This window comes from Panthera leo, chromosome D4, assembly GCF_018350215.1.
Source record: "Panthera leo isolate Ple1 chromosome D4, P.leo_Ple1_pat1.1, whole genome shotgun sequence".
NCBI lineage: Eukaryota > Metazoa > Chordata > Mammalia > Carnivora > Felidae > Panthera > Panthera leo.
In genome coordinates, this window is record NC_056691.1 from 56,920,001 (window position 1) to 56,934,056 (window position 14,056).

The window sequence follows — 14,056 nt, forward strand, 5'->3', positions numbered from 1 at the left end:
GAATCAAAGTAATACTGGCTTCATAGAATGAGTCTGGAAGTTTTCCTTCCCTTTCTATTTCTTGGAATAGCTTGAGAAGGATAGGTATTATCTCTGCTTTAAATGTCTGGTAGAACTCCCCTGGGAAGCCATCTGGTCCTGGACTCTTATTTGTTGGGAGATTTTTGATAACCGATTCAATTTCTTCGCTGGTTATGGGTCTGTTCAAGCTTTCTATTTCCTCCTGATTGAGTTTTGGAAGAGTGTGGGTATTTAGAAATTTGTCCATTTCTTCCAGGTTGTCCAGTTTGTTGGCATATAATTTTTCATAGTATTCCCTGATAATTGTTTGTATCTCTGAGGGATTGGTTGTAATCATTCCATTTTCATTCATGATTTTATCTATTTGGGTCATCTCCCTTTTCTTTTTGAGAAGCCTGGCTAGAGGTTTGTCAATTTTGTTTATTTTTTCAAAAAACCAACTCTTGGTTTCGTTGATCTGCTCTACAGTTTTTTTAGATTCTATATTGTTTATTTCTGCTCTGATCTTTATGATTTCTCTTCTTCTGCTGGGTTTAGGCTGCCTTTGCTGTTCTGCTTCTATTTCCTTTAGGTGTGCTGTTAGATTTTGTATTTGGGATTTTTCTTGTTTCTTGAGATAGGCCTGGATTGCAATGTATTTTCCTCTCAGGACTGCCTTCGCTGCATCCCAAAGCGTTTGGATTGTTGTATTTTCATTTTCGTTTGTTTCCATATATGTTTTAATTTCTTCTCTAATTGCCTGGTTGACCCACTCATTCGTTAGTAGGGTGTTCTTTAACCTCCATGCTTTTGGAGGTTTTCCAGACTTTTTCCTGTGGTTGATTTCAAGCTTCATAGCATTGTGGTCTGAAAGTATGCATGGTATAATTTCAATTCTTGTAAACTTATGAAGGGCTGTTTTGTGACCCAGTATATGATCTATCTTGGAGAATGTTCCATGTGCACTCGAGAAGAAAGTATATTCTGTTGCTTTGGGATGCAGAGTTCTAAATATATCTGTCAAGTCCATCTGATCCAATGTATCATTCAGGGCCCTTGTTTCTTTATTGACTGTGTGTCTAGATGATCTATCCATTTCTGTAAGTGGGTGTTAAAGTCCCCTGCAATGACCACATTCTTATCAATAAGGTTGCTTATGTTTATGAGTAATTGTTTTATATATCTGGGGGCTCGGGTATTTGGTGCATAGACATTTATAATAGTTAGCTCTTCCTGGTGGATAGACCCTGTAATTATTATATAATGCCCTTCTTCATCTCTTGTTACAGCCTTTAATTTAAAGTCTAGTTTGTCTGATATAAGTATGGCTACTCCAGCTTTCTTTTGGCTTCCAGGAGCATGATAAATAGTTCTCCATCCCCTCACTCTCAATCTAAAGGTGTCCTCAGATCTAAAATGAGTCTCTTGTAGACAGCAAATAGATGAGTCTTGTTTTTTTATCCATTCTGATACCCTATGTCTTTTAGTTGGCGCATTTAATCCATTTACATTCAGTGTTATTATAGAAAGATATGGGTTTAGAGTCATTGTGATGTCTGTATGTTTTATGCTTGTAGTGATGTCTCTGGTACTTTGTTTGTCTCACAGGATCCCCCTTAGGATCTCTTGTAGGGCTGGTTTCGTGGTGACAAATTCCTTCAGTTTTTGTTTGTTTGGGAAGACCTTTATCTCTCCTTCTATTCTAAATGACAGACTTGCTGGATAAAGGATTCTCGGCTGCATTATTTTTTCTGTTTAGCACACTGTAGATATCGTGCCAAGCCTTTCTGGCCTGCCAAGTTTCAAAGGAGAGATCAGTCACGAGTCTTATAGGTCTCCCTTTATATGTGAGGGCACGTTTATCCCTTGCTGCTTTCAGAATTTTCTCTTTATCCTTGTATTTTGCCAGTTTCACTATGATATGTCGTGCAGAAGATCGATTCAAGTTACGTCTGAAGGGAGTTCTCTGTGCCTCTTGGATTTCAATGCCTTTTTCCTTCCCCAATTCAGGGAAGTTCTCAGCTATAATTTGTTCAAGTACCCCTTCAGCTCCCTTCCCTCTCTCTTCCTCCTCTGGGATACCAATTATGCGTATATTATTTTTTTTTAGTGTATCACTTAGTTCTCTAATTTTCCCCTCATACTCCTGGATTTTTTTATCTCTCTTTCTTTCAGCTTCCTCTTTCTCCATAACTTTATCTTCTAGTTCACCTATTCTCTCCTCTGCCTCTTCAAGCCGAGCCATCGTGGATTCCATTTTGTTTTGCAATTCGTTTAAAGCGTTTTTCAACTCCTCGTGACTCTTCCTTAGTCCCTCGATCTTTGTGGCAAGAGATTCTCTGCTGTCCTGTATACTGTTTTCAAGCCCAGCGATTAATTTTATGACTATTATTCTAAATTCACTTTCTGTTATATTATTTAAATCCTTTTTGATCAGTTCATTAGCTGTTGTTATTTCCTGGAGATTCTTCTGAGGGGAATTCTTCCGTTTGGTCATTTTGGAGAGTCCCTGGCGTGGTGAGGACCTGCAGTGCACTTCCCCTGTGCTGTGGTGTATAACTGGAGTTAGTGGGCGGGGCCGCAGTCCGACCCGATGTCTGCCCCCAGCCCACTGCTGGGGCCACAGTCAGACTGGTGTGTGCCTTCTCTTCCCCTCTCCTAGGGGCGGGATTCACTGTGGGGTGGCGTGTCCCATCTGGGCTACTTGCACACTGCCAGGCTTGTGTTGCTGGGGATCTGGCGTATTAGCTGGGGTGGGTAGGCAAGGTGCACGGGGGCTGGAGGGGCAGGCTTAGCTCGCTTCTCCTTAGGTGATCCACTTCAGGAGGAGCCCTGTGGCAGCGGGAGGGAGTCAGATCCGCTGCCGGAGGTTTGGCTCCGCAGAAGCACAGAGTTGGGTGTTTGCGCGGAGCGAGCAAGTTCTCTGGCAGGAACTGGTTCCCTTTGGGATTTTGGCTGGGGGATGGGCGGGGGAGATGGCGCTGGCGCCTTTGTTCCCCGCCAAGCTGAGCTCTGCCGTCCGGGGGGCTCAGCAGCTCTCCCTCCCTTTGTCCTCCAGCCTTCCCGCTTTCCGAGCAGAGCTGTTAACTTATGACCTCCCAGACGCTAAGTCGCGCTTGCTGTCGGAACACAGTCTGTCCGGCCCCTCCGCTTTTGCCAGCCAGACTCGGGGGCTCTGCTTGGCCGGCGAGCCGCCCCTCCGCCCCGGCTCCCTCCCGCCAGTCCGTGGAGCGCGCACCGCCTCGCCGCCCTTCCTACCCTCTTCCGTGGGCCTCTAGTCTGCGCTTGGCTCCGGAGACTCCGTTCTGCTAATCCTCTGGCGGTTTTCTGGGTTCTTTAGGCAGGTGTAGGTGGAATCTAAGTGATAGGCAGGACGCGCTGTGAGCCCCGCGTCCTCCTACGCCGCCATCTTCCGGAACCCCCCCCATGTTTATTTATTTTTGAGAGAAAAAGAAACAGAGTGTGAGTGAGGGAGGGGCAGAGAGAGAGGGAGACAGAATCCAAAGCAGGCTGCAGGCTGTGAGCTGTCAGCACAGAGCCTGGCACAGGGCTCGAACTCATGAACCAAGAGATCATGACCTGAGCCAGTCAGACTTTTAACTGGCTGAGCCACCTAGCTGCCCCTAGATCCTAGATTTTTTAAATTAAAGATCCATGTTGGTTTCCAATGTATTTATGACTTATAATAAAGATGGCTGCATATTAATATTATACTTCTCTGATCTAGATACTTCATTTTTTTAATTTCCCAATTTTTATTTATTAATTTTTTTAAAATGTTTATTTTTGAGAGAGAGACAGAATACGAGCAGGGGAGGGGCAGAGAGAGAGGGAGACAGAAGCTGAAGCAGGCCCAAGGCTCTAAGCTGTCGGCACAGAGCTTGATGCGGGGCTTGAACCCATGAACCTTGAAATCATGACCTGAGGCGACATCAAAAGTCAGACGTTTAGCCCCCTGAGCCACCTAGCCACCCCACACCTATTTTGTTTCTTAAATTCCACATGAGTGAACTCATATGGTATTTGTCTTTCTCTAACATATTTTGCTTAGCGTAATAAACTCTAGCTCCATCCATGTTGTTGCAAATGGCAAGATTTAATTCTTTTTGATGTCTAAGTAATAAATTATTATATATAAATACCATATCTTCTTTATCCATTCATCAGTCAGTGGACATTTGGGCTCCCTCCATAGTTTGGTTATGGTTGATAATGTTGCTGTAAACATCAAGGTGTATGTGCCCCTTCAAATCTGTATTTTTGTATCCTTTGGGTAAATACCTAGTAGTGCAATTACTGGGTAGTGCAATTACTGTATTGTAGGGTAGTTCTACAGAATGGGAGAAGGTATTTGCAAATGACCTATCTGATAAAGGGTTAGTATCTGAAATCTATAAAGAACTTTTCAAACTCAACACCCAAAAGACAGCTAAGAAATGGGCAGAACATGGGACACCTGGTGACTGACTTAGTTAGGCCTCCAACTCTTGATTTTGGCTCAGGTCATGATCCCAGGATCGTGGGATCATGCCCTGCATCTAGCTCCATGCTGAGTGTGGAGCCTGCTTGGGATGCATGCTCTCTCTCTCTCCACCCCCACTAAAATAAAAAAATAAATAAAGGAAATGGGCAGAAGGCATGACTAGATCATTTCCAAAGAAGATATCCAGATGGCTAACAGACACATGGAAAGATGATCAACATCGCTCACCATCAGGAAAATACAAATAAAAACCATGGTGAGATACCACCTCACACCTGTCAGAATGGTTAAAATTAACACAAGAAACAACAAGTGTTAGCGAGGATGCAGAGAAAGGGGAACCCTCTTGCCCTGTTGGTGGGAATGCAAACTGGTGCACCCACTAGAGAACAGTATGGAGGTTCCACAAAAAGTTAAAAGTTCCTGTTTCTTGATCTGTATGCTGGTTACACGAGTGTGTTCACAGTATTCATTGAACAGTACCCTTATGATTTGTGTACCCTACTGCATCTAATACTTCAGTAGGGCTTCTATATTAAAAATAAGGAGTCGATGTTGAACATTTCAAAATGGCTAGGAATTACCTAGCTGTTCAATGTGATGAATGCATTAAACAATTTCTATTAATAAATCATCTTTCCTTTCCTATAATATGCCCTAGTTGATTATGGTAAGTTATTCTTTTACTATAATTTTTTTTTTAATGTTTATTTATTCTTGAGAGAGAGACAGAGTGTGAGCAGGGGAGGGGCAGACAGAGAGGGAGACACAGAATCTGAAGCAGGCTCTGGGCTCTGAGCTGTCAGCACAGAACCTGACGGGGCGGGGGGAGGGGGAGGGGGGCTCGAACTCACAAACTGTGAGATCATGACCTGAGCTGAAGTTGGACACTTAATTGACTGAGCCACCCAGGTGCCCCAGTTATTCTTTTACTATAATGCCAGGTTAGATTTGCTTGTATTTTAATACATATGTTCACAAAGAAGTTTGGTCAATGGCTTCTTTTTTTAAAATTCTCTTATGTTAGGTTTGAAGTACTTTTCTTTATTAACAGTTTTTTACTGTTTTCAATGGAAATGGAAGTTCTATAGTACTTATCTAATCTACTGTCTTGAAAGGGAGAATGGAATAATTTCTAGTGGTTGACTTTATTGTCCTTTGTGAGTTACCTGGTAATTACTACATTTTAGTAATTGGTAGATGAGTCCTGTCATTGCCTAGACAGATGACTATTCACTTGAAGTCTGAGGCTCAAATATCCTGTCATTTCATTGTCATGGAAAAATTGACCATCACTGGACTAACTGGTGATGTAACAGTTGCCTGGGGTTGTTTTGTTTGGTAACTATAGACCTTACTTTTTTAATGTGACTATTTCTGATTTCTAATGTTTTCCACTAGAAACAAGATGAAATAAACAGAACAAGAAGCCTGTGAGTATATTGCCATTGCATAGTCAACAGGGATAAGTAAAGAAACTTCACCTTCTATGAAAGAGGATTCATTTTTAATTGGGTCCTGGACCTGCTAGAATTTTCTCATTTACATGTATGCTCACATTGAACTGGTTTTTGAGCTCAGTAGGATAGTCCGTCTGGCTGCCTTCTTCCATCATGCAGGAGCACTATGCTTTTGACTGAGAGACTGGCTTTTTCATATAGGAAATTCTATAGCTTTATTTTTCAAATTGTAATTCAAAATCAGTGGCATGAGAGTCCCCAGCTTCTTACTGAAAAGGCAGATTCAAACAACAACAAATACAGATTCTTAAGCCACTTCCGGCATTTTGAATTAGAATTTCTGGGAGTGGGATCTAGGTAATGCGTTTTATAACAGGACTCAAATTTCTTTCTTTCTTTCTTTCTTTCTTTCTTTCTTTCTTTCTTTCTTTCTTTCTTTCTTTCTTCTTTCGTTCTTTCTTTTTCTTTTTCTTTTTCTTTTTTTTTTTTTTAAGTGTGTTATAGGGGCACCTGGGTGACTCAGGCGACTGAGCATCTGACTTTGGCTTGGGTCATGATCTCACTGTTCGTGAGTTTGAGCCCCATATCAGGCTCACTGCTGTCAGTGCAGAGCCTGTTTGGGAATCTCTCTCTCCCTCTCTCTCTCTCTCTGTGCCCCTCCTCCACTTGTGCGCAAGCGCACATGCTCTCTTTCTCTAAAATAAAACATTTAAAAAATTTTTGAAATTCATCCATCTTGTTGAGTGTATCAGTAATGCATTTCCTTTTATTACTAAGTAGTATTCTATCATGGATATACTACATTTTGTTATTGATTCACCTATTGCTAGGCATTTGAGTTGTTTCTGGTTATTGTGAATAATATGAACATTTTCATGATCATATGTTTTAATTTTTCTTGGTTAAATATCTAGAAGTGGAATGGCTGGATCATATGGGTAGATGTGTATTTAACTTTTTCAGGAATAGGCAGATGGTTTTTGTTTTGATAATAGAGACATTGTATTAGAATAATTGAGCATCGTTTAAGGAAAATTGTTTAAGTGGAACTTAAGAATGGGTACCAACTAAATAAGGGAGAAGAGGGAACATTTACTGAGTAATTATCATTTGTCTGGCACATGGAGCTAAATGCTACATACTTAATTTTCAATTTTTATGCAAATTTGAGAGGTGTTATTACTATTCATTTTTTATAGGTGATGAATAGAAGGGCAGAGAAGTTAAGCAGCCTAAGATCACACAGTTAGTAAGTGATGGCTTTAAACCTAGGTTTATCTGGTTCCAAAACTCAAAACCCATTCTATTAAATTAGCAAGGAGTGGAAACGAAGGACATTCTGGCTTCAGAAGTTGAGGGACAAATAGGGGAAATCAGGCTCATTCCTTTATCTCCCAAGTGTGGCAAGCATAGGAACTGTGACAATACCTATTTGCCAGTTAACAAAGACTTTGTTTTGGGGGAATGGTGGACAGTGAGATTTGATATTTATTTGGTATCAGATCATAGAGGGCTTTAAAAGCCGTGAAGATAAATATACTCTTTTATAGATAGTGAGCAGTTACAAATTATCAAAACAGTAACGATGTGATCAGAAACTGGATTTAGGAAAATTAGTCTAGTTGTCATCTGCTGGGTTGATTGAATGGGACAGATCAGAAGGTCACAAGTCCAGCAATAATCTGCAATAATTCAGGCATGAGGTAATGGATTCCTTGATAAGGACTGAGAAACTATGAAGAAGGGACAGTAAGAAGGAGACCTCAGAGTGGAATTAACTATTAAGCTTATTAACAGGCTGGACACGGGAGATAAAGTAGAGAGGAATTTTTGGAATGGTTTTGTGGTTTCTGGCTTGGAAGTGCCAGGAGTTCAGTGGTTTGGGGCTTGAGGTACACTTGGTAATGCTAATCTGCACAGAGCTCATAACATTATAAATACAATGTCATTGCCAATAGAGGCTCAGACTGCCTAACTCTTAGCATCAGGAGCCACTGAACTGCAGGGTAATTGGTTATTCACGTGTTAAGTATGTGAACTGAAGAGGTTTAAGGCTCTAGGGAGGTGGGAAACATTAGCATGCTCATTAAAATTGTCAGTTTGGCACACATTTGTTATGTGTGAATGCCCAATTTGAGAATGTTGCTGGTTTTAGAAGAGGCTCTTAGTGTACTTAGTTTTTTCTGTAACACATTTGGCCACTGTCTGTTCCCTGCTCGCTTCCTTTTTTGCATCCTGTGATAAGCAGTATCTTCCACCATGCTCACATTCAGTGTTTTACTGTATGAATTGTGGAATCTCTTGATGTCTCCTTATTCCATTGTATGTGCTTCCATTTTCTTCTAAACAGTCTATACTCCAGCTTTCACTCATTAACATTTCTATTAAAGTTTTTAGTAACTTCTTTATTTCTAAATCCAGTAGGCCTTTTTCAGTTCCTTTCTTTCTTTCTTTCTTTTCTTTTTTTTTTTTTTTTTTGACTCTCCTGTAGCACTTAACACTTATTGATCCCTGCTTTCTTGAAACCTTGCTTTTGTTTTTGTTTTTTTTTTCTGATTCAGAGATGATAAGGCCCTGGTTTTCTTCCTCTCTGTCTTCTTCACACCCTCCTTCATGGACTCTTCCTTTTTGTTTTTTTAAAGTCAGTTTTATTAAGGTATAATTTACATAGAGTAAAAATCTCCCTCATAGTGTCCAGTACTATGTTTGTCAAAACACAAGCACATACAGTCTTATAACCATAACCATAGTTAAGATATAAAGCAGTTCCATCAACCCTAAAAGTTTTCTAAACCCCTTTGGTAGTCAACCACTTCCACTCCTGGCCCATGCAAAACCTCATTTGTTTTCTGCCCTTGTTATATTGCCTTTTCCAGAAAATTATATAAGAATAATGTAGTATGTAGCTTTTTTTGTCTTTTGGTTTTTTTGTTTCAGTTATCATACTGCATTAGAGATCCATCTGTGTGTTTCTGTTCATGCCTTTTTATTCCTGAATAATACTCAATTATATGGATATACCGTGATTTGTTTATTTATCAAATGGATATTTTATAGTTATTAGTGAAAATGAATTAGGCAACTGTGAACATTCATGTATAGGGTTTTACGTGAACATGTTTTTATTTTTTTTGGGTGAATACATATGAGAGGGTTGCTGGGTTTTATGGTATGTACATAACTTAGTAAGAAATGCCAAGATTTTCCAAAGTGACCTACCACTTTGCATTCTTGCCAACCATGTATGAGAATGCCAGTGTCTTCACAGCGTCACCAACACTTTGTTTTGTTCTTTGTTTCTTCCCTTCCCTTCTTTGTCTGCTTTTCAAACGTGGCTGTTCTGTAGGTTCCCCTCACCCCTTTGTACAGCCTCCCCCCCGTTATCCTGCATTCTGCCTCATTGTTCTTATATACTGACATTTTAATTTTTATACATGATTTACACCTATTGAGCTGCTATTTTGTGCCAGGCACTAAGGGTACAGCAAGGAACAAAGCAGAAAAATCTGTTTTCGTGGCAGTTTGTATTCTGAAAGCTTACAACTCCACATATCTTTCCTCAGCTCCACAACCATGTATCCATCTGTCTCCCAGACATATTCATTTGAGATAGCACATAAATACCTCAAAGCCAATAATCTAACACTGAATTCATCATCTCCTTCAACTTGCCCCTCTCTTGTATTTCTCTTCTTAATGAATGATGCCATACCCACCCAGTAGCTCAAGCTAAAAAGCTGGGCGGTATTATTTAGGTTTTACTCTCCTCACTTCCCACATTCAATACTTATTAAACCCGATATATTTTATGTCACAAATGTACCCACTCTCTCCACTCCCTCTGCCACTTTCCTAGTTTAAGCCATCATCAGGCCAGTATAGTAGCTTCCTTACCAGCCTTCCTGACACCAGTCTCCAGTCCACCTACCCTACAAACTTTTGGCCATACTGCACCACCACCACTCTCTTTCTAAAATGACAATCTGATTCTGTCTCTCCCGTGCTTAATACCATATTATTTCATTCTTATGTGGAATTTAAGAAACAAGCAAATGAACAAAGGAAACATAAAGAGACAAACTGGAAAACAGACTGTCAACCGTAGAGAACAGATTACCAGAGGGGAACAGGGTGAGGGGGCAGGAGAAATAGGTGAAGAGGATTAAGAGTATACTTACCATGATGAGCACTGAGTAATGTATAGAATTGTTGAATCACTATATTGTACCCCTGAAACCAATATAACACTGAATGTTAACTGTACTGGAATTGAAAAAAGAAAAAGGCTGTGACAGCTCTGCATTAACCTCCAGATAATTCCAATTTCCTAACATTATTAAATTTCTAAATATTACCTGGGACCTCCTTTGATTAGGTTCTTTTATAACCCTGTAGCCTCCCATTCAGATATGCTAGAACTGTTTTCAGGTTCACCGAATATACTTTTGCATGTATAATTTCCATTTCCTGGAATAATCCCTTACCCCCTTTATTGGTACTTATGCCTAGCAAAACCTAACAATCCTCAGTATTGTTCTACTGGCTAGTGAGATGTTTTAGTGCATTTTTGGAGTGGGGAAGGAAACTTGCCCACTTAAACTGGTGTTGTTTCTCTTATAATGGTACCACTCTCAAGTGACAATAGGGAACTAGTTGGTCAGAGAGCATAACTTATTTTCATGGCTTAGGGTTGGACCTTGTAGATGGCATCAAATCATTCATTTGGTTTAGTCATATAATAGACATTTATTGAGTACCTACTGTGTCCAGGAAACTGCTATGCAGTGCTGTGGTACATTCAAGGATGAGGCAGTGTCCTTCAATGAGAGGCTTCTTTGGGTCCAGAGTTTCAGGAGAAATAGCATTGTCACTTGCTTGGAGCAATCTAGGGTGATAGGCATGTTCTGAAGTTCTGTGATGATTTTTCAAATTTTTTTTTTTTTTAAAGAAGCAAGGTAATTATTCACAGTTGTTATGGCAACAGTGGTACAGCGTGGAAGAATTTTCTTTTAGACCCCTTCTTTCCCTGTGTTTAGAGTGTAAGTAAATTATTAAAACAAAAAATGTCACAGTAAACCAACGTATCCTTTTTGAGGGGTGAAAAGAAGAGATGGAGGTAGTGGGAAGAAAGTAAGTATAGGAAGAAAACTGACTCTCAGTGTATAGTTAAATTAAGTAGACTGTGACTGATTAGTAGTAGTCCCATATGCCCAGGATTGCGAGTTGGCTCAGGTAATGAAACCATCCTGTTTTGACGTCATTCAGTGCTTCCAGAATTTTGAGTCTTAACCGCAAATTTTCAAGGGAACTGCACCTTTAGAACTCTGAGGACTTTCTAACCCAGACGTTGACAGTCCCTCAGCAGATATTAGGGTTGTCAGTGTGTGGACCCTCCTGCTTTTATTAGGAACTTATAAGGCAAGCAAAAACTTGGCAACATGACAAAACAACAAGAAATGCCCATTGCTTGCCCTGTTCCAGGGACCTGTGCTAGGTACTTTACGTGGATTTTCTCTTATAATCTTTCAGTAACCAACAAGACTTATACTATTCTCATATTACCTGGAGGAAATGTCTGTAATAACTTCTTCAAGGCCATATAGCCAGTAGTGGCAGAGCTTAAAAGAACTTAGTTTTGGCCTGAGTACTCATATTCTTAATTATGAAGCTAAATTACTCCTTGTTTCTTGGGATAAAGGCCTATTTTTAGTGATTGTGTGCTCAAGCACACACATGCATCACATTAGTTGCCTCAAATTCAATTTTGAGTGTGAAATAGGATTTAAATGTAATTAACATTGAATTTTTTTTATTCTGAAAAATGAATAGAAAATGTTCAGTTTTCTCTTGTCATTCAAAGCTCTTGTGTTTTAATGGATTTTATTAAATTCTATAGGCAGTTGAGAAAAAAAGTGGCTCTCTCTGAGCACCCAAAGGGCTACAGTGTTTTATTACATTTTGGAAGATTAGAGGTTAATGCCATTCTTTGGCCTTTTAAAGAGCATCAAAATTAGACATCATTGCTCCCAGACAAGGGAATCACTCTCTTCCACTGTGTTAGGTCTGAGATTCTCAGGGATATACTGTGGTGGTCTCAGATTTGGCAAACATCAAGACAAGGAAGGATTTCTTAGAGACAGGTTGAATTTTTGTCATTTTGAATAAGGAAGGTTATATATGCTCCTAAATGATGATGTTCTGAGACCTAGGCCAGAAGGAGGTTTAAAATAGTGTAGAAGCAGGGATGCCTGGCTGGCTCAGTCAGAGGAGCATGTGACTTTTGATCCCAGGGTCATGAGTTTGATCTCCATGTTGGGTGTAGAGATTATTTAAATAAATAAAACTTTTTTAAACGAAGAATGTAGAAGCTGTTTTTTGTTATTCTGTATGGTAAATTATAGAGAGCAAGGGTACTTTGTAGATTTGTCTCATGCTTGATAGAAGGCAGAAGCCTGTCTACATGTTATGTGAAATTAATGGAACACAAGTAGGGCAGGCTCAAGCAAGGTAAGGTGTATAATGATTGATGGGTTGGGGAAATGATCTTTGAATTATTCCTAAAATTGTCTCTGTCACTCTTCTTTTTTGCTACCATTTGCGGTTTTCTTAGGTCACTGGACCTATTTGGGCTGGGGAGAGCAGCAGAGTACGTAAGAAATTGAATTCCTTATTAATTTTCTTGATTTTATCCTTAAAAATTTTTTTTTTATTTTAGCCTTTAACACACTCCCTCTGAACTATGAAGCAGGATATTCATGCATATAAGCATATATAATTCCATCCCCCCCTTCTCTCCTACTTAAATCTCAAGAGACCATTACTTGCAATGGAATGGCATATCCTTTCAGGCTGGGGTTTTTGAAGGGAGGGAAGGAGGGAGAGAGAGAGAAGTTTCAAACCAAAGTCCCAGTTATAATCTTAGCAGTATCTCTTGATTTTTCCTTCCCAGAGGTAAGTAATACCATCAGCTCCTAGTATAGGAAACCCTCTCCTTTGATCTCTTGGCTAAGGAGTGCAGTGACTAGAAGAAAGTTCATTCTGGAAGTTTATTTTTGTGAACAAGAGACTGAGGACCTGGTTTGACTCTCCTTGAAGCAGCCCAGCTAGGCTGGAAGCCAGCTTCATTCTAGAGCTTTGAGAGTGGGCAGTCAGTTCTTTCCAGCAAGATACACAGCCTCTGGCTAACATTACTGGCTGTGTTATCCATCTTACAGGGGGTTTGGTTGAGTACCAGTGCTTAGATATCCAGTAGGTGCTAAGAGGGGCCAAATTTTGTTCTCCCTGGGATTTCTCATGAATATGTACTTTCTGTCATTTGAATCCTGAGTATTTCCATTACAGAAATGCTGCTCAAAGGTAGCCTGAGAGAGCTAACTTAAGGTTTTCAAGTAGAAAAAAGTAAGCCTTAAAAAAAAATCGTTTGATTTCTCTCTCCTTTTTTCTCAAGCTGATAAAGTTCTATCTGTACTCTGGGTTTAAAGACAGGGATTCAATCCAGGAACACCACATACCAGAAAGCCTCATTGTTCAGTATTTCATTCAGTACTGTTTGAGTGCCTACTCTGTACCAGAGGCCCATTTTTGACCCAGCTTAGATTACTTTCCCCAGGTTCATTTTCTATCATTTCTTTCCATGTCCTTTTATGTACCTGCCAAATGAACTACCAAGTGTTTTTCAAAATTATATATAGGCTTTCTCACTATTGGGCCTTTACACATGGCATTATTTTTATCCAGATTCTAGGAGGTATTTCCCTCCAAACTTAACCTGTTGAAAACCTGCCAGTTTTTCACAATCCTCTCCTCCATAAAACTTTTCCCTGCTCACACTAACAGGAAGTGACCTTACCTTCAACTGATACAGCATAGGGTTTGTACTGTTTTCAAGATTGTTAGTTTCTTGTATTTGTATCAATATTTTCTGTTTCCTATTAGGCTGACTCTACACTCTGAATCTTCTGTGTTGTTTACCATTGTACTTATAGGCACTCAATAAATACTTGAATGAATTAATTTTCCCAGCCTTTTCTATTTTTGCCTTCATACGAGCTCACAAGTCCTCCTTAAGCTGAGTAACCAAACCTGCATATAGGTTCTCTTTCTCAGTGAAACC

At 39.9% G+C, this 14,056-nt stretch overlaps 1 protein-coding gene across 4 annotated transcripts in view; it reads left to right on the forward strand.

Annotated features, from left to right (window-relative positions):
* UNC13B (unc-13 homolog B) overlaps window positions 1-14,056 on the forward strand; it is a 258,600-nt gene that overhangs the window by 141,465 nt on the left and 103,079 nt on the right. The window contains exon 8 of one of the 4 annotated variants that reach the window (XM_042914010.1): window positions 12,554-12,589. The exons of the other annotated variants lie outside the window; for them this stretch is intronic. Coding sequence (XP_042769944.1) covers window positions 12,554-12,589 — 36 coding nt within the window. The remainder of the gene's footprint in view (window positions 1-12,553; window positions 12,590-14,056) is intronic. 4 annotated transcript variants of the gene reach the window in all.